Source organism: Sturnus vulgaris, chromosome 18 (assembly GCF_052056855.1).
Source record: "Sturnus vulgaris isolate bStuVul1 chromosome 18, bStuVul1.hap1, whole genome shotgun sequence".
In the NCBI taxonomy this organism is placed as follows: domain Eukaryota; kingdom Metazoa; phylum Chordata; class Aves; order Passeriformes; family Sturnidae; genus Sturnus; species Sturnus vulgaris.
Window position 1 is genome coordinate 12,152,843 of NC_142260.1, and position 19,969 is coordinate 12,172,811.

General features: G+C 40.5%; 1 protein-coding gene across 3 annotated transcripts in view; it reads left to right on the forward strand.

Moving 5' to 3' along the window:
* The window catches only part of MPPED2 (metallophosphoesterase domain containing 2), a 103,927-nt gene that overhangs the window by 45,153 nt on the left and 38,805 nt on the right, over positions 1 to 19,969 (forward strand). For all 3 annotated transcript variants that reach the window (XM_014884593.2, XM_088175261.1, XM_088175262.1), the window contains exon 4: positions 10,959 to 11,184. In XM_014884593.2, coding sequence (XP_014740079.1) covers positions 10,959 to 11,184 — 226 coding nt within the window. The remainder of the gene's footprint in view (positions 1 to 10,958; positions 11,185 to 19,969) is intronic.

Here is a 19,969-nt window from a genome sequence, read left to right on the forward strand (position 1 = left end):
TTGTTACCTTTGTCTTGAGTGGCTGAAATAGCTGCTGAGTGCTTTGTCCTCGTGACTGGCTCTGATGAACTGTAGTTGTCACATTATTTGCCAAAACTTAGTCTGCATATCGTGGCTCTCTATAGTAAGTTTCTCATCCCATTTTTGTTTTAAAGGCTAGAAAAAATGGCTAAAATGAGCAAGTCAAAAGCGACCCTACTCTGCAGAAAGCACACTAGGTGAAAAATTGCATGCTGCAACAATTTACCATAGCATTTAAATGCAGATAAATATTTACTTGTGGACCAGAATTCTCAGTGTCCTTCTCTGCACTAAAGTTTACAGATGCTGCATCACACAGATTTTCAAGCACCTTGTGGAAATGTTGCTATAAATTCAAATGCCCGACAATAAGTACTGTAAATCTCACTCATTCCTTTATCTTGATTTAAAAACATCTCACTCCTAGGTTAGTGCCTTACAATTATCCTTATTGAAGAGCAGAGATGGCAGCAATAGAGGGCCTATCTCCTTGTAACAAGGGCAGGAAAGATCAAGAATTTTACCTAAATTCTGTCCCAAAAGCATGCAAACTCTCTATTGCAGAACAGAGTTTACATTACATACACTGGTTTTAATTTTTCTATTTTGTTCTGCTTTTAGAAGGACAATTAGGAGGTATTTCAGCACATAGTTTTCTGCAATGAATTTCAAAGATTTGGATTCCTAAAACAACTTCAGTCTGAATTTTAACTGTCTGTTGTGAGGTCCTGGGATGCTGTAATATAAATTACAACTAATAAACTGGTAATTGAAATTCTGCAAAGCCAGTAGAAAAGAGAAGGTGGCAAGAAACAGTAGCAGGGGTGAGACAGAACTCAGAAATCACTGATGCCAATGTCCATAGTTACCACTCTAAACCTTTATCAGGCTTCAAGCTTCCTTCTCTCTCTCCTTTTAGTGTTTAATATTTGTCCCTGTGCTTAAACTCAGGAGGAAGGGATCTGTGCCCTCCTGCTCAGGGAATTCTGGATGGCCAGGAAAAAACCCTGCATAAGAGGAATTCAGTTCTTTGCAATAACATGATACAGCTGGAGTGATTTGGTTGTCTCTCTGAGTAGCTAAGAAACCTCTCTGTGAGCTGGGTTATTAAAAGGAATTTCCTTATGGGGCTCAGGAGATTCCTGGTATCCTAGTTCATCTTGAAAGACTATAATGGAATGTTTCGTTTTATTTAAAATAATAAATTTAAACAGAGGGTTCAGAAAATAATGCTGGAGGTTCCTAAAGCCCTGCCTGAATATTTCAGTGGGCTGTAATTTCTGTTTGCATTCTGTGTGCACTTTCTTTTGGTGTTCAGGGAAGGACCATGGAGGTGGTTCTGGAGCACAGTGCTGTCCATGCTCTCACTTGGATATTGGACCCTAGAAGTGGAGTTTAGCTCAAGCTTTTGATTTCTGCCCTTCCAGCTTAGAAAAGGAAGAAACAATTCCCAACAAGCATCAGCACTGCCATGTGAAAATATGTTTAAAACTACCTTTGAATATCAAACTTGCTTCTTATACTTTAATGTTTACAAATAAAAGCACAAGCCCTGATCACAGGGTAAAATCTCAAAAGCAGCTAATTGCTTTAGCACACTGGAGAATGTTACATTCTCAGTTATTAGAAAGCTGTCCTCCTGCTTTTAGGCAGTAGTTCATGCTTTTAAAGCCTTTGGGATATTTAAAAAACATTTTATCTTATTCCTTCTCTTTATTTTCCTTGTGATTATTCTTGCTATCCCTGCTTTCATCTTTCCTCTTATCATTATGGATATTTATCCACATAACACTGGTACTGATAGTTGGTTAATTATGAGCCCCAGTATGTTTTGTAGTTTACCAACAATATACTCAAAAATCATAATTTTAAAGGAGAGGTTTCAGTTCCAGGTATAAAATCAAGATTTATGTAGAATAGAATGTATCATAATATAATAGAATATAAGATAAAGAAAATAGTTCTTAGGAGCTTTTTGTTTGTGTATTTTGAGATATTTCTCTTCATAAGAAATGCTCTGAATGCCTTCCTGGGATACAGAAAAAAGGAGATATTTGATGGGATTTTTGTCAGAAATACTGACTGGGCTCTGCCAGGCCACAAGACAGAGGAAGGTGATTTTCTACTGCTTTGGGCATTTGCAAAAGTATCAGAGACTTTCTTCTAAAAATGAGAAAACAAATAATGGGAACTAGCTCAAAGACTTGGGAAACAGGAACATGTTTTGGCAGTCCTGTGTTTCCCTGGTTGGTGTATTTATTGTTCCCATTACGAGAGGTGGGTAGACACTGGGAGGGTTGTGACAGGGATGGTGTGTGTGTGTGTGTGTGTTGGTCAGTCCTGTGGGCAGAAAAGGAAGTTCTGCTGCTTGTTTAAAGCTCTCTGTCAATAAGGTAGAAGAATCTGGATCTGGGTCCTGCACTCATAATTCTCATTTTGTTCAATAAGTAGAGAAGAATTGATGTCAAACCTTGTTTCTCTTTTAAATAAAGATTTCAGTTTTTCAGGAAGATCTTGTCCTTAGCTTTCCCTGGCCTTTTGCAGTGTGAAAATCCATGTACATTAAAATACCAAGACGTTGTCTGTGATAATTATGATTGGCTTAATTACTTTCTGTTTAATTGTTTCTCAAGATGACCTCCTTTTTGGTGACTTTTATCCATTTATTTTAGGGGAGGAAAAAAAAGACTTAATTGGAATTGTAGATTACAGAGATAAAGGGTGTGTTATGGGAAATAGGTCCAGACCTGTTTGTGTCAGGCAGTGGAAGTTGGTTTTTTATATTCTTAAGATTCATGGAGAAAAAGAATTTAAATTGATACAGTATGTGTGTGCACAAGGTAATATCAACAACCAATATATTATTTCAAAATCTGGTGAATTTCTTTATGGAGGATTAGGTTATATAGTGTGGGGGGCTCCGAAAAGAAAATAGAATTGTGTATTGATGCCTTTAGAAATATTATTTGAGGGCAATAAAATGTTCTCTGAAATTCCCTCCTGAGTGGAGAAAATGGAGTTTGTTTGCAGTAATTGCATTTTCTAGCGTTTGCTTTCGCGCTTTCCAATATGAGTTAAGCCAATTGGAACCTCTGATTTTGTTTTGCTTATTGGCAAAAGTACCATGTAAATTGATCTGTGATGCATTTAGAGAGAAGGCTTTGAAAATTTTGAAAGAGAGATGCCTTTCTCTTATTAGATTTAGATAGTATTAGAGTTCATTTTTATGTTTTAGCCTAATGTAATAGCAACCAAAAATGTTTCTTTTCAATTAAGTCCCAATTAAGTCCAAGAAGGACATTTCTACTTAGCCCTGCTGGCACTGTGAAGGCAGAGCTTGAAGTTCCTGCTCTCAGCCTTAGTATTTGGAGTTCAAGGTCGCAGCCATTTGAAACCACACGATGTGCTGAAATTGGTCTAAAGTTTGTCAGCCCTGCTACATGAGGGTCCTGATTGCAAGAGAAAAATCTGAAGTTCTGTTGGACAAAACCAGAATGTGTTTCTGTGTGTGTACAGTCCACATGCACTACAGACCCTGAACTGCAGGGGGTTGGTGCAAGTGTCTGTGTTACTGTAAATATAGGATAAATATAGGGTAATTCTGTTCAGGGAAGCACCCTTCAGCTCTGCCAGACAAAAGGTGTTCTCACCTGAAAATCTCTTCTAATTTTCAAAGTGAGAACCATTTCCCTTAAAGGATCCCTTAGAAGGGGCACACAGCACCAGCACAGACCTGGGAGTCCTGCAGGTATTATTTTGCTATGGGAAAGAGGAGAGGAGCAGGATGTACCATTAATGCCAAAAGCTCTTGTGAAAATGAAAAGGGACAGACAAAGCTATTGAGATTTCCAGGTAGGGTGGTGTCTCAGAATTTGCTAAATTTAAAGAGAAATTTAACAGCTGCCTGTTCCTTTGATTTTAAGTTAAGTGATTTTTTTTTTTCCTCTTGAAAGCTCTATCTTTTAGGTTGCATAATTAAAAGCCTGAAAAGAAAGCCTTGCACTAGCAAGCAATCTGTGCTGCTTGCGTTTCAGATTTCATAATTTTAAAGTCAATTTGGGGGGACTTTTTACACCTAAAGTAAGTTGGCAGTGCTGTGAGCTGCAAAATCTGGAGGCCTTTTTTCTTTTTTTTTTTTTTTTTTTTTTGCTTTTGAGGTTAGACTGAACAAAAAACTTCAGATTCTGTTTCAAAACAAAGAAATGTTGTATATTAATTGTTAAAACTTTAGTGAAGATTTTTATGTTAAAAAAAACCAAGTGTTCAAGTGTTTCAATAAGAGTAGCCCAGTGAAGTTCAAAACAAGCTGGAAATCAAAACCCAGGACAAGTTATGTCAGAATAATGCTCAGGGAGCCACAGAACACTGAAGGGAAACAAAAGCTTGTCACTTATGTGCTGCTACCCTTTTCATTTCAACAGACAGGAGGAAGATATTAATCACAAACAGTTACATTAGAATAATGTTATGGTTGAGGTATAAAAACATAAAAGCAAGGAATTGTCACCCGTGCCAGCGTGTGGTTAAACCAGAGCTGTGGCCGAGTAGGTTCTGCAGCACACCTGGCCCTGCCACGGGCTTCGTGCTCACCTGGGCACGGTGTGGCCCAGGGCTGTGCAGAAGCCACTGCATTCCCTTGTGGAAGAGAGGACGAGTGGAAACATTTGATGCTGGGCAGCGTCAGAGCTCCGTGCAGGTGGAGCAGCAGCTGTGGTCCCTGGCCAGGGCCGTGTGTCCCGAGCCCAGTCACATTCCCTCCCCGCTTCCTTGCTTTCATGGGTTTATGGCTCAGCCTCGGCATTATTGTAACGTAGTTTTTTGTGTTTAATGTTTCTTAGACTTGGTTTTCCATTGCCAGCATGGAAGAAATCCTAATGCATGAGTTTCAGAGGAGAAGGCAGCAGACTCTGAACCTGCTGTGTGGCTCGATCCGCAAGTGTGAGTATTAACGCTGGAGCTGTCAGGCCTTGTGAAAATTAATGAAGCCTGACGGTGACAGAGGGAAAGGTCAGAGGCAGAGCTTGCACTTACCTAACACTTCTGTTTTGTTGTGTCTAACAGTGTTTTCAACAAAGGGGAGCTTTAATGTACAAGCTTTGGATTTATCGCAGGAATTCAAGGGTCTCAGCCTTTGCTTCTCCCTGTGCTGCGATCTGATGTTTTCTTTGCATAAAGGCAAAACAGTTACGTTTTCATTCATCCTCTCTTCTTGCTCTGTTGCCCGTGTGTGTTTTGCCTTTATTTTTTCTTCTCCAGAACTGGAGGGGGAAAAAAAAATAAAAGAGGCATCTGAACTGATGATGGAATACTTTTCACTGGAAAGATTTTGAGAGATCTTGTACTTCAGTTTTTTGTACTGTTTTATTAGCATGCTCTGTTTTTGTGCATGTTCTGTTTCTTATTCGCTGCCTTTTTTTTTTTTTTTTTTTTTTAATTGTTTCATCCTGTAGGTTCTACAGACACAGGGAGTTAAACTGCACAGAAATTCATGGGCTGTGTTTTAAGCCAATGTGTTGGTTGATACCAGTTTGAGCTGTTCTGTTGAGGACATTTGTGAAGGCTGACTTGACTAAAACAGCCAAAATGTTTTCATAGTCAGTTGGTCAGTCTTATCTTAGAAAAGATGTTTTTCCTACCCAGTTTTGGATCTTGGTACCTGAAGTGGGTTGTTGGTGGGATGGGTACAGCTTATCCCGTGGAATCTCTGTATAACTGTACTTAAACAGTCTAACTCACTGCTGCTGCTGAAGGAGAAACAGCAGCCTTTGAGATATTCTTTGTTTTAAAAAGCTGAAAGGAGCCTCTGTGTGCTGTGACTGTGCTGTAAATGCTGGGAAGACAGAGTGACCGTGGCCCTGTGATGCCAAGGGCTTTCCATGAGAAACCTGCTTAGGAAGAGTTGCAGAGCTGCTGGCCAGTGGTGGGCTGTGCTGGTTGCCCTCAGCAGCAGCAGCCGTGGGGACTGGAAGTCTGTAGGAGCAAACCAAAATCTGCTCCTTCTGTGTTTATCCCTGGATGTGTATGGGGTTGGTTATAGGGGGTGCACCATGACCAGTTTTGTACTTTTGGGGCATAAACAATATACCATAAATTTGAGATGATTCACTTGCACGCACATCTCTCTCTTATACAGCTTTCCCTCTTTATGAGGGGACTAAGATTTATACATCAAGGCTTCTCAGCCTATTTCTCAGCATATGGCCAAAGGGTTTATGAGGCTATGAAACAGGCATGAAGGAAAGCTTCATGTTTCATGGAAGTGTTGTGTGGTTTGAATAGTTAATGCATGCATATGCATATTCAGAGCTTTGCATCAAAAGCACTTGCATATCATTTGTGTGTAAATACAGGGTTCTACCACTATATAGACAGCTAGTATTACCTTATTTCTTATTCCTCTACTTCCCTGTGGGGTTTGCAGGTAACAGTAGTCGAAAAATAATGTGATTTTCTATTTTTATAGGGACTCAGCAGTTAACGTTCACTGCCAGGCAGACTCCTTTTCATGTCTGGCAGCTCTATAGAACTTGGGTTGTGTGACTAAATTGTACTCATATGAAGCATGTTATTAAAATGGGAATGGTTGTTCAACAGATTAAGGCTTCCTAGGATCCAAGTGCTTAAGGTGAACTTAAAAAACCCCACTGAAACAACTACTTATGTGGGTTAAAAAAACCCATAAACCCCTGACCCCCAAGCTTCCTCCCTTGTCCCATGTAACAGATCCATTTAAAGTCAGTCTGTTGTTCAGCTGGCACTTGGAGTGGTGTAAGTGGTTGCAGCCAGCAATAGCAGTTTTGCCTTGGCAGCATTCACAGACCCCCCACTCCTTTTTTGCTACATCAGTTTTCCTCTGGATCAGTGCCCTGATCACTGTGCTCTGCACCCACCAAATCCTTGTGTTGGCAGGAGGGTGTCATGGCACAGGAGTAAAGATGAACCCTTGGGGGATAAAAGTGCTTGGACTGTAGCTTGAGGGTTGTTGACTTGCTAGACCAGAAGCCAGAGAAATTTTCTGAGACTCCCAGATTAATGCATTTACTGTAAACAATTCAATTTTTACAAGTCATTCAGAAATAACCATTGTTGCCTTTATTTAAGCAAGAGTGGTATTGACCTTTTGGCTTCCAGAAGAGAACAACTTGTCTAATTGCAGTATTTTCTTGATCAATGATTACATTGTGTCCTTGCTTGTACTGGTGAGAGTAGATATTGAAAAGCATTATAGCAAAAAAAAAGAGATATATTTTGAAGATACTCATATGCACACCCCGTGTGTGTGTGTGTGTGTGTGTGTACATACACATAAATATGGGTTTCAAATGCTCCAGTATAAGTGCCTGCTTCACAGACTTAGTGCCCTGGTCATTTTTGGTAGTTGTAATTTTAGCCTTTTGATCTCATCTGTTAGGAATTTAAGTATTTTAAATAAACTCAGTTATTATGCTGTGAGTTAATAATTGGGGTTTCTGAAGTGCTCAGCCCAGCAAGCAGATCACGCTTTTTCTGGTTTGGGAAAGGATTCCTCTATTTTTTTTTCCAGAGCCACAGTATAAATTACAATGAATGATGCTACTGGTACATAATGGAAGTTTTGATAATTAGGAAATCAGATTAATAAAGACCAAGTGCTAACAAAGATTTACTGAAGGAAAATGAGGAAAAGCCTTTCAACCTGTGTGTTGTGCTGTACAGGCAGCACTGATACAGATACACAGAGATTAATCTGGTCAAGATAAAACTAAATTACCATGGAGTAGGAGATTTTTGAAGATGACTGTTTATGTTTCCATATTAAACACAAGGTCAAGATTATAGACAAAGGGCAGGTCTGCCAAAAGAAAACACTCCAAAATATTTCAGAAATTAGAGAGAGTGGATGTTGCACAGTGCCACTGGGCCTTTCAAGAAGGAAAAACCAGAATATGATGAATAAATAGCTGATCTGATAGCAGGTAATTTATTACTGTGATTAGTACTATATAGTCTTTCCTCAGGGAAGAATTGAATGGGACTTCCTCTTGCTGCTGCCCTGGCTTTTGATGTGTTTGCCTTTTGAGGGGTGGTGCTGCTCAGGGCCAGCACCAGAGAACGAGAACCAGAAGTGACTGGTGATGTCCTGGGTGGGGAGCAAGGCCATGCCAGTACTGCACTGGCACAAATACAGAGCCCAGGACTCGTGGGCTGGCTGCTGGAGCAGGGGAGCCTGCCCTGGGGGCTGTGACACCTGGGACTGTGACACCTGCAGCCTGGGGACTGTCCTACCTGCAGCCTGGGGACTGTGACACCTGGGACTGTGACACCTGCAGCCTGGGGACTGTCCTACCTGCAGCCTGGGGACTGTGACACCTGGGACTGTGACACCTGCAGCCTGGGGGCTGTGACACCTGCAGCCTGGGGACTGTGACACCTGGGACTGTGACACCTGCAGCCTGGGGACTGTCCCACCTGCAGCCAGCACTGGTGCAGCACCACTGACCAAGCTCAGAGTGGCTGCTGCTGACCCTGGGACGCTGTGGGTGCTCTCCTCCAGGGCTTCACTGCTGCTGTTGCTCCTTACTTTGTGTTGGTGGGGCCATGGCCGTGTCCTGGGCTCCCTGGCAGCCCTGGAGAGAGGCTGCTCACTGCCAGTTCCCCCTGGCTCCCCAGTGCCTCCTCTCAAGGAATGAACAAGTGGAGCATCTCCTCAGTCCTAAAAATACCAACAGCTGTCTTCACACCAATTGCAAGAAATACTCTCTGGGTTTCCCCTGCAGATTTCAGGTGCTTATGCAACATGTATAATGTTACATTTCTATGTTGTAATAATTACTGATGTCACCATTCGTTTGTCTTTGCATGTCCTGTGTGTCTTCAAAGTAAGCCCTTATTTTTAAAATGTCAAGATAAAAAAATATTGAGCAAAATGTTCCAGGCTTAATTGGGCATAATATCAGCAAAACATGCTGGTTTTCAAGTCTATCAAAATAAATGGAAGTGTAAAGCTTGAACATGTATCAAGTGAGAGTTTTCTGTGTTAAAACAGGCAAATATTGGTAACTTAGAAGAAACCTTAACATCTCCATCCCACTTCTCTGAGAATATTATTACACCTAGCTTGTTTTGGGGGATTGATGGTTATGACAAATGTATCAAATTTCATGTTGGTGATATCTTTTATGTTTCCCGGGAGAAGAGAAAATAGCAATTTTATCTTGTGCTCAGGAGTCACAGAGAGCAGGAATTGTAGGTACATGCCACACAGAGTTTTTAAATAAAAATGCATTGCAGAGCAGCACGTAGTAGAGGTGGGGAAGGGGAGGAAAGTGGGAAAGGAGTGAATCAAAAACTGCAGAGGAGCATTTATTGCATCTCCCAAGGTTTTATTCTAATGCAGCACCACAGAGAGTTATGAATATGTACAAGCTGTATTTTGTTCTGATGTGAGGTGTCTATGAAAAACATAGTCTGCTTAGTTTTTTTCAAGGCATTTGTAGCTTTTTGGGTTTCTATTCAGAATTAACTAATTTTGCAAAGATGATGTTTGCATACATACTTACGTAATTCCTGTTTCTGTGCTGTAAATATTGAAAAAGCAGAGGGGTTTGACTGGATGTCCTGTAAGTCTTATTTAGAGGGAAAAGTTAATCTTGTTATATATACTCACAGCTTTACTCTGAAACTTACTTTAAAAAAGAAGCCAAACAGTTTCAAAAGTTGAAAGACAAGTTTTAAACTAGCAAAGCCATTTCTATTTAGGAGAACTGTTCTCACAAGAAATGTATAACATCTGATTCTGTCTTCCCTGGGACAAATGTTGTGAGTTCCAGAACTGGAAGACGAACCCACAGATTTCTACATACATTTTGCTGACTTCATGGAAAAAAAAAACAAACTGCACAAAAATGCCCACAGCAAACCCAACCATTTCTAAATGATTATTAGTAATAAACTCCCAAATGAAGGATAAGGTATGAGACTAAGGAATCATGATTATTGTGAAGGCAGTAGCAGTTAGCTCTGATGCAATCTTACGTGTGATTTTTGGCAAGTCACAGTGGGACAGATTTTGTAAAAGAGCCTAACTTCTGTGAAGACACCACACTATGGGACTGTATTTTTAAGGGAGCTCAGCACCCAGTATGTTTATTTGGAGGATCTGGCACTGATTGCTGGTACCAAGTGCTTGAAAATCTGTTCTGAACTCCAAAAATCTGGCTCAGTGAGCATGATCCATGCCTCCTTCCAAACAATGGTATTAATTCCCCTGAATTGAGGGGAGCAAACATGTAATTCTTTACTTCTGACTCTGATGGTAAATGAATTAACCAGATTTTTCTTTTTCCTAGTATTTGGCTGAGTTTTTGTGGTTGCTTCTACTTGTGTGCTTTTTACAAGAAATGAGATACTGCCATGAACATAATAACAATAATAATAATAATATAAAAGTATGTTGCAAATGAATTTGAAGCTTTGGGGAATAGACTAGGTCTTGAATAAATGCCACTGGAATACAAATTAATGCACATAGCGCCATGATTTAAAGACCAAGAGCCCCAGCTGTCTGCTCTGGTGCTCTCAGGACACAGTTGGAGGCATTCTGCAGTCTCTGGTCACCTGCCTGCTCACACACCCAGGGTCCTCACTGCAGGTCACACCTGGGGGCTGCAGGCTCTGCCCTCATTGTCCCCTGCTGGTGAATAATCCAGCAGTGGTGCTTTCTGCCACCTTTGGAGCAGGTTTGTTTCCTGCCAGCTGGTGTTGTTGGGCTCTGCAGCACAGGCTGTGACATGGCTCTGTGGGCTGTCCGTTGTGAGGAGCAGCACCAGTGCCCTGTGCCCAGCATGGAGATGCTCTGGGGTGCTCCACTCTGCCACTGCTAGCTGTCTGCTTGTTGTGCCAGTGTCACTGGTGTGGGAGGAAATGTGCTAATTAAGTCCTCTTTTTTGTTATTTCAGGAAACCTACCATATGAATATAAAATAGTGATTGCTGGGAATCATGAACTGACATTTGATAAGGAATTCATGGCAGACCTTGTTAAACAAGATTACTACCGCTTTCCCTCTGTGTCCAAATTGAAACCAGAGGACTTTGACAATGTTCAGTCACTCCTGACAAATAGTATTTACTTACAAGATTCAGAGGTAACAGTTAAAGGATTCCGAATATATGGTGCCCCGTGGTAAGTCTCAATTTAAACTTTCTTTGCTCTTTATTACTTGAACCACAGCAGGAATCATTCCTGTTGAATGTGCATGAAGCTGCTTTGTTGCATTGCCCTGCAGAACAGTATCAGCCCTAGCTGTATTTATTCTGAAACAGTTGTTTTCCTTTTATTTTTTTCCCCTTTTCCTTTTGGATAGATAATCTCTGTTTAGCCACGTGTGTGAAATAAGACAAAAAGAACTGTAACTATGTCTATTCTGCCTGGTGAATGCACTTAAACTGGGTAGTCAATACCGGCCCTGTGCTTGTGGATTAACTGTGGTGGCATTTTGGGATGTATTAGGGAAACTCTATTACATGCTATACCATTGAGCTATTTATATCTGCTGTGCTAATAGATTAGAGTGGTGGCATTTAACACCCACACAGCATAAGGGCACAAGGCAGCAGGTGCTTTAAGCCTTATTTTTATCAGTTCTAAGCATTGTTTTCTTTTGCTTGTAAAATTCTGATTACAAAATTTCAAACCAGTTTTGATCTCATTCCACCCATGTGTCAAGCATGTCATGCAGGAAAGATTGCTGGCCAGTTTTGTGCTAAGGAGATTCTTCCTTGTTTTTTCTACATGTCATTTAATTGTGATTCCTGACATCTTTCTGTGGAGCCTTGAGTAGCACTTGTTCTAAATTCTAGTGCTAAGAACAGCCACAATCCTTTCAGGCTTTTCCAGAGACCTGAACTTGAGTGATGGTGATAATCATTCTGTTGCTTGGCATTCTCGATTGTCAGCAGAAGTACTGAGTGCTAATTTATGCACACCTATAAGAAGGGCTTATTATAAGCTTACAACTTATTTTCGATGTCAGGCTTGCTTTAAAGGTGAAAGTAGGAGAGGAAGGAGGGATGACAGGGGTTGAACCAGGAAATGGGACAAGCCCATACCTGCACTAGGAATTTTTCCCCTTTATCTCAGCTTTGTTGTCTTGGCCTGCAGACCTTGGTGATTAGTGTGACACCACACGTTGATGCTTCTGACAATGCTTTTTCCTGGTCATATTGTATGCATTAGTGCTGGCTAGAAAACTGTGATCTAGCTCTGTATCTCACATTCTTGACTTGAGCTACTAATCTTTTAATTTAAGTCATAGCCTTTAGCTACTAGTTTAAATCAGCCTGACGTTGCTTAGCTTAAAAAAAAAAAGTAATGCTCTAAATCCTGCAATATCAGCAAATTGGGAAAGATGATCTTAATTCAGGTTAGGAATCGTCTCCTCAAGACATTTCAAAGTAATTTTTTTTGTACTAGCAGCACAGAAGGCAGGGCCCATAAGGGCTTGGCTGGTGAGGTGGGTTTGAGGTGCCTGCAGGGTGAGGAGCTGAGCAAGGTTTGCTCTAAGGCTGAGCTGGTGCTCAGCTGCTTCTGTAGGTTTGCATCAGACTTGGAGGGCCTCTGCAGGCACCCAGTCATGAGGAAGTGCAGCCATATTTCCAAATTTATTTGGATCAGATTTACCTGAACTCAGCTCCTGGAGAACACAGAATCCAAGTCTGGAGGAGAGTGAGTTTGGTGTTCTGCAAGGGAGAACCGTGTGATGCACTGTTACATTTACCTTTATTTGTACTGGCAATATATCATGCTCTTTTTTCTCTTCCATCCCAAATCTATAATGGAAATCTGTCATCCTTTTGTCTCCAGCTGCATTTAGAAGTTCTTTCAATTTGCAGGTGTACACATGGATTTAGAATGTTTGTTCTGGGATATTAAGGGACATCACATCGAGGCACTGAGTTGTCTTAGCTGTAAAAAGTGACTGGCATATGTATCCTGACCTAGTCATGGAAGGCAAACCTGAATTAATCTTTCCTATAATCCATTGATAACTGGATTTTTCCCATTAGTGATGCATGATAAATGAAGCCAGATTGTCAGGAACTGACACTGAGCTCGAACCAAGTGCAGGCTTCTCTCTCTTGAACTTTGCTTCATTTGAGTTTAGCTGTGAAAAATTGTTGTCAGATCATGTTTTGAGCAAGTGTTGGTGTGGAGTTGAGGCTACCATTTTCAATGCAGTGTTTTTGCTCAATCAGCCAGTCTGTGTTGAGAGCAGAGATGTGGTATTTTCCCTGCATTTTTTCTCTCCCCCCCACCCTTTTTTTTTTTTTTAGTAATTACTGTTTCTAGAAAATGTGAAAATTTACTAGTTTTTTGTATTTTACCCTTTCTTTCAGAGGAAGGAAAAGTCCCATCAGATAATAGAAAAATCTGCTCTAATTTTGTTCTGTGCCTGGAAACTGAGGCAGAATGATAAGACAAGCATTTTACCACTTCTTAAATTTTTATACTCTCTCCCCTCCAATCACATCTTTCTCTATTCCTATAAATCTTCAGATTACCCCAGAGGAAGAGAATTTGTGGGGTTTTGTGTGTATTTATGGCCTCCTTACCCCAATTAGTTCTGTCACAGAAATGGAACACTGGTCATTAACCCAGAAGGTGTGCCAACCCTAACATGAGATAAGTTGGCATGTTCAATTTATGTGCAGTTTTATAAGTATTTCCAGAGGGGAAAAAAAAATTCTCATTTGCTGATAAAGCTACTGGTTTTAATTTAAAAAAGAGGGATCAAACCAAGAATAACAGATGTGATTCTGGAGGTTTCAGCCTGTCAGGGGTTTCTAAGAAGTAATTGCCAGAGTACTGGGAAGGCTGGCTATAAGTCATCTCTCTAGAAAATGTAAATTGCCAACTCAGTGTAAATACAGAAAAGAAATATCAGTTCATATTCATTACATGTTATTACTCATGGTACATCTAAAAGCTTTCTAAAGACCAAAGAGAATTCAAGTAGTGCCTCCTAACTAACAATTTAGCAGAATTTGTGAGAAAAAAATAACTTACAATACATGGGAGCATTCATGTGTATTTGCAATTGGAATGTGCGGTGGTGCATAACAACAGCCTCTAAGGAGCAGAAAATTTGAATTTAGCCTGATGGCTCTGAGAGTATTAAATGGCATTAGCTGGAGGGAAGTTGAAAAGAAGAGGATCAGCCCCTAAAAGAGAAAAGTGCAAGGGTGGGACATAAATCACATTCAGAGCTCTGCTCATTTTCTGAGGTGAAGAATGTAACTGACTTTTTCACACCTTAAACAGGAGATTCTTTGATGTACCTTGAAGGAACAAAATGGCTGAAGATTTTCCATTTGGTCTATAGATAACAATCCACAAAAACATTCCCCTCCTTTCTCTTCCTTCTGACTTTGCCCTATGAACCTGGCTTGTTTGGTGGGAAAATAATTGATAGTTTATGCAGTAAAAAATTCTGTAAGACTCTAGTAAAAACATTTTCTCCTTGGGAAATTTGAGATTGAGGTTTCTTATTAAACAGGACAGAAAATAAAACCAGTGATGGATTTATGACTTTTTAAATCTTAAAACTCCCTCTGTGAAGTAAACATAAGCATAACTCATACTGATGGATCTGTGAAAGGGTAAGGAGAGACAGTCTGTTTTTACTGCAGCTTTGGGTGCTGAATATGCATTAGTGAATTAGTGTAAGTTGTACTTAAATTCAAAAGCTATTTTAAAATATGTGTTGTTTTTTCAAATTATATTTGAAATTGTTCATCCATGCTAAGGGCTGAATTTACCATAGTATGCTGTAGACATTTGGATACAAATATTCTCACAATGTGTGTTTTCTAATGAAGCTTTAAAAGCATTCAAACCACCAGAGAACTGCAGTTAACTGGAGCCAGAATTTGTTTAAACCACATTTTGACACAAACAATTGTTCAGGGAGAATATTTTTCGCTGTTTTATTTTGTTCTGCTGATCAACTCTATAGGTAACTTTTGTGGATTTTTTCTTGTTTGAAAGAGAAAAGTAGCTGGAAAGAAAAAGTATTCTGATGTACTTTATTTTGTGTGCATTGAAATTCGTGATTCTTAGTTTTATGAATAATGAGGCAATAGCCTTACTTATGGATTTTAAATTCTGTTCTGCATAAAAATTTCACAAAAAATGTCAAAAGCTATAAGTGTAATGTACTCTTAACAAAGCAGTCCTTTACATTATTTTTAGCTATGAATGATTGTGAGCAAATTCCACTCCTATCTAACGGAATGAGAAGTAAAGCTGGAGGTCTGGTACTTTCAGCCTATATATTTGTTTAGGTAGCTGCAGATATATGCATCTTTTTGAAGGAAGAAATGCATAGTGTAAAATCTAAATCAGTATAAATCAATGTATCTTAATGGTTAACAGAATCAGCTTTATGGGGATAACTGAAAAGCACCACAAACGTAAAAGATGACAATCAATTATTTAAATAATGACTGAAATCTGTGATTTGCATCATTGTGATGAAAATTAATTCATCCTGAATGAAGCTGGGAATAAAGCTCTTCCCTCCTGACAGGAACAGCAGCATTGTTCAGCAATATCCTGCACGTTTGTCAAGTTGCAGCTTGTTCGGGTCTCAAGAACAGAAGCACAAAGCTGGCCTCCCAGTTGCTTTTAATGAATACTAGTGGGTTTTTCCTATGTCCAAGAATTTGATCTGTAGGGTGATCCAGAGGTCAAGAACAAACAGCTCACTATCACTCACGTCTGTGGAGCCAAGGCTTTCATTTGCTTTTTTTAGTAACTCTAGAGGAAGTGCCGTAACTCTTTTTTCAGAAGCAAAGTTTTAATTGGCATAGATAATGCAACCTTAAGAATGGAGAGACAGGTTCAGCCACCTCCTTTAAAAATAATATTTTCCTTTTCTTTTTAGCCCAGTGCAAAATTTGGGGTTTCATCAAATGATTTTACATCAGTTTAAAATGATTTCTCTAACTCGGTTTCCTTCTCTTCTTCATTTGCAATGATATTTTAGTACAAGCAGCTCTAAGTTAGTACTTTTCCCTTGTTCTGATCAGTGTTTTCAGACTCTCTGTTTATCCTGTCAGAAAAGTGTCAGAGGGGTTTTTTTCTTTCCAATTATAAGTTTTGTAATGCATCATGGATTTTGCTGACAGTCTTCAAGTTCTTGAAATAGCAAGCAAATTAACAGCAGATATTGAGCGTGAGGACTGGAAAACCAATTGGCAACTCACATGATGGGATTCAGATACACTGATGGGTTGGAATGGATCTCATTTCTTTTATTTTCATGGTCTTAGCTGGCAATTAGCTTGTGTCTGAAAAAAAGGAGGGATAGAAATTAGACTATTCAGCAATATAGTTCTTCTTTGCTATTTAGTGGTGAGGAAACCAGGGGAGACTGGAGGAGACTGTGTGTGTTGCACCAGTTTTTCAGGAATTCTGGTGTTTATGCAGTAGAAGTCAGCAACTGATAAAATTATTGGCAAAGACTGAAGTCTCCTGTCTGTGTGTTAAACAAACACACCACCACTGCAGCGTGGTTGTGTTTAAAGGTGCAGGCTTCTGTTTCATTTTTCTTGGCATTTGTCCACCAGGTCTCTCAGTTTAGGATTGAAGAATGAATTCCCCTGGTCTAGAATTGCAGGGGTTTGTTTACATTTTTTGCCTTGTTGGGAATGTAGCTGATTTTTCTTTGGTCTCCTTGATGTCAGATTCAGTTGCAAGTAAAAAAATTCTCATGTTTACTTTTAAAAGCTTTCCCATTTTTTCCTTTTTTTTTTTTTTTTTTTTTTAATAAAGAGTGGGATGTTTGTCATTTTAAATACACCCACTCCTAAGTAATTTTTAATACCGTGGTGGAAACCTGCCTTATTTAATTCTTTGGACAGCTCTGCCTCCTGGAACTGGGGCAGATCATGAAGTCTAGATCTTTTCTTCAGGCTTGACTTCAGCAGGAATAAGAACTTTAGAGTATTCGTTGCTAGTGTTAACAAATAAACTGTGGCTGTTAGTGAGTGGAATTCTAACCAGTTAAACAAGACATAAAATGGTAACTCTCCTAGCTCTTTTGAATCTTTCCTGGTGTGGAAACTGGGACTTGAATTCTTCCACATCAGTACAAACAAATGATTGTGGAAATCTGCTCTGAGTCTCTAATTCCTGCTCCGTTTTCCTGTGGTTCAGTTTTTTGCTGTGCAGAAAGGCAGAGAGCCAGAATGAGCATGGGCTGTGGTGTTAGGGCACTCATTATTTATGGTGGCCTCTTCATTTGTAGGTTGAAGTATGGTTTGCTCAACAAGAACAACATTTTGATAGACCATTTGTGCTCATACTTGTAGTTTTGCTCTGGTTGGGGTGTTTTTACATGCCAGGAACGAGCAGTTTGCATTCCTTTAGCTGAACACTGCAACAACACAGTGGTCACTGTGGCATTTGTGTGCAAGGGGCAGGCTGAAAGCATTCACACCCAGTGGAGTTACCAAGAGTAGGAAACAGAATAGTACAAAACTGACATTTCTAACTCTGTAGCATCAGACTTTGTCTTGGGAGAGAGTTTGAAGCCCCTTAAAGAATGGGAGCTGGGAAAGAGGAGTTAAGGCAAGAGTTAACCCAAATCTGGAGATAGGCTGCTTGTACAGGACTGGACTCCTTGCAGTGTGTTGATGTTTGCTTGAATAAATTCTGTGCAGCTTCTGCACTTCAGGACTCCTGCTTTTCCATTTCCTTTCACCTGCACATGCACCATACTTCTTTGTGGTGGTCTGGTACAGAAGGGAAGAAAGACAAAGCTGAAAATACCATGCTGTTAAGGTTAACTGAAAAATTACTTTGCTCTAGGACAGCCAACTTCATGGTAGGAGAGTGGAGAAGTAAGAGAGGGGCTTCAGCTTTGACAAGCTGACATCAGAATGAATTCTGCATTGCGTGGTGCACTTCAAGCCTCATTACTTTAATTGCTTCATTTCCCCTGTGCCCTGAGCAAGAAGAATTAGGGAGCAGGTGGATGCTTTGAGTGGCAGGCAAAGAAGCCTGTTGGAGGTGTGGGTGAGGGCAGTCAGGGTCTGGCTGCTTGGAGCACAGCACAGAAGGGCTCAGGGCTCCCTGGCCTTGCTGGGAAGCCAGGACTGCACTCAGGAACTGGCTGGGATGGATCCCAAGGCTTTGCTGTGGGGCAGGGAGGTCAGGCATGGGCTGTGTCTGTGGAAGGGCAAGGCCCATCCAGTTTGTGCTGGGTCTGGCTGAGCTGGAGCTCAGTGTCCTCACAGCACCCTGCACTGGGAGCTGAAAGGTGTTGATATCACACCTGTGTTTTGGCTACAGCATCAGCACTGTTTTCTCCAACAGCCCTCCATCAGCAGGCTGTGCAAGATTGTGGAAGGGGACACAGCTGGGACAGCTGAGCCACGCTGACCAAAGGAATGGGCCACACCATATGACATCAGCTCAGATATAAAAGCTAAGGAAAAGTGGGGGGATGATGTTTGATATTGACAGTGTTTGCCTTCTGGAGCAACCACTCCATGTGATGAAGCCAGGCTTCCTGGGAAGTGAAATGAATGAAATTAGGATGGAGGAGGTGACAGGGAGGAAGGTGGTTGGGTATGTGAAACAGATGCAATCTACAAGTGATTTGTTTCACAGTTCATCTATTAAGGACAAACAGGAAAAAACGTGGAAGAATAAGGCAATAAAGCTCGCAGGATGTGATGGTGAATAGAAATGGAGAAGCAATTGTTTTTTACTTTATTTAAATCCAAAAGTAAGTCAAAAAGTAAGTGACTAGATTTTGTTAGCTCCCAGTGAAGGGTAAGATTTCTCATTACTGTCTTCCAGATGATTTGGGTCATATTTATCTAATACTTACTGATCAGAATGCTAACTTTACCCTGACATGTGTATAAAATGCTTAAAGTAACTCACAGAAGCTATGAAATAAAGCAAAAATTGCACATACACTTTAAATACGAGACCACTGATTGTGAATCTGAGCATAGATGTAAAGGTCAAGAGTGACAACTACATTCATCAGATTTTCATGAGAATCTGTTCAGTTGAATAGATCTGGCACCTTATTTCAGAAGTGGTCAACACTCATGGATTCAGTTGAAAATCAATGAGACCCATGGGTATTTATAACCACTGTAGGTGCTGGTCTATATTATGGTTTGTGTACATGTGAAATATGAGGGTTGCTGACATTCTAACACTACTAGCTAGATATCAAAATCTCAATGTGGCTGAGAGCCGTGTGTGATGAGCACACAGAGGAGGATTAAGCAGTGGTGTGCAAGCAGGAAGATGCCAAGAGCTTATCCTTGTTCCTTCACAGATGTCTGAGCTGCACAGACCCTTAGTGGGTGCAGGAGGTCTCACAAGCCACCCCACCTTGCTGCCTCCCCAGTTAATACTGCACAGACAAAGACTTCATTTTCCAGTCTGTGTGCACACTGTACCTGGGAGAAAGCACTGGGAGCTGCTCTGGCCTGTGCTCCTCTTCAGCATCTCAGATAAACACTAAACAGAATATTCCTCAACACATGTGCTTGGCCCTTTGCCTTCCATGCTGACCCTCTACTGCCCATGGCTACTTTGACAAAGGGAATAATGTTTCCTAGGAAGTGATCTCGTGATGATTTGAAATCATCTGACAACTCTGCCATCGTATTTATTTTGCAAGTAATGCGAGTACTTGGGTTTTCTATGTGCAGATCTGCCAGCCTGTCTGTCCCCTGCTTCTGGAGAACTCACCTTCAGTTTTGCTGCTTTGGCAGCATTTGTAGGATGGGTACAGCTAGCAGGAAGGTTGTGGTGTCTGGTTCTTCAAAAAGCCAGTTTATTTTTGTACATATAGGAATCAGTGTGTCTCAATGACAAAAGCAGATCTATGCATCTGTTAACTGTATTAATCTCTTGAGTCAGTTTTTTTGGTTTA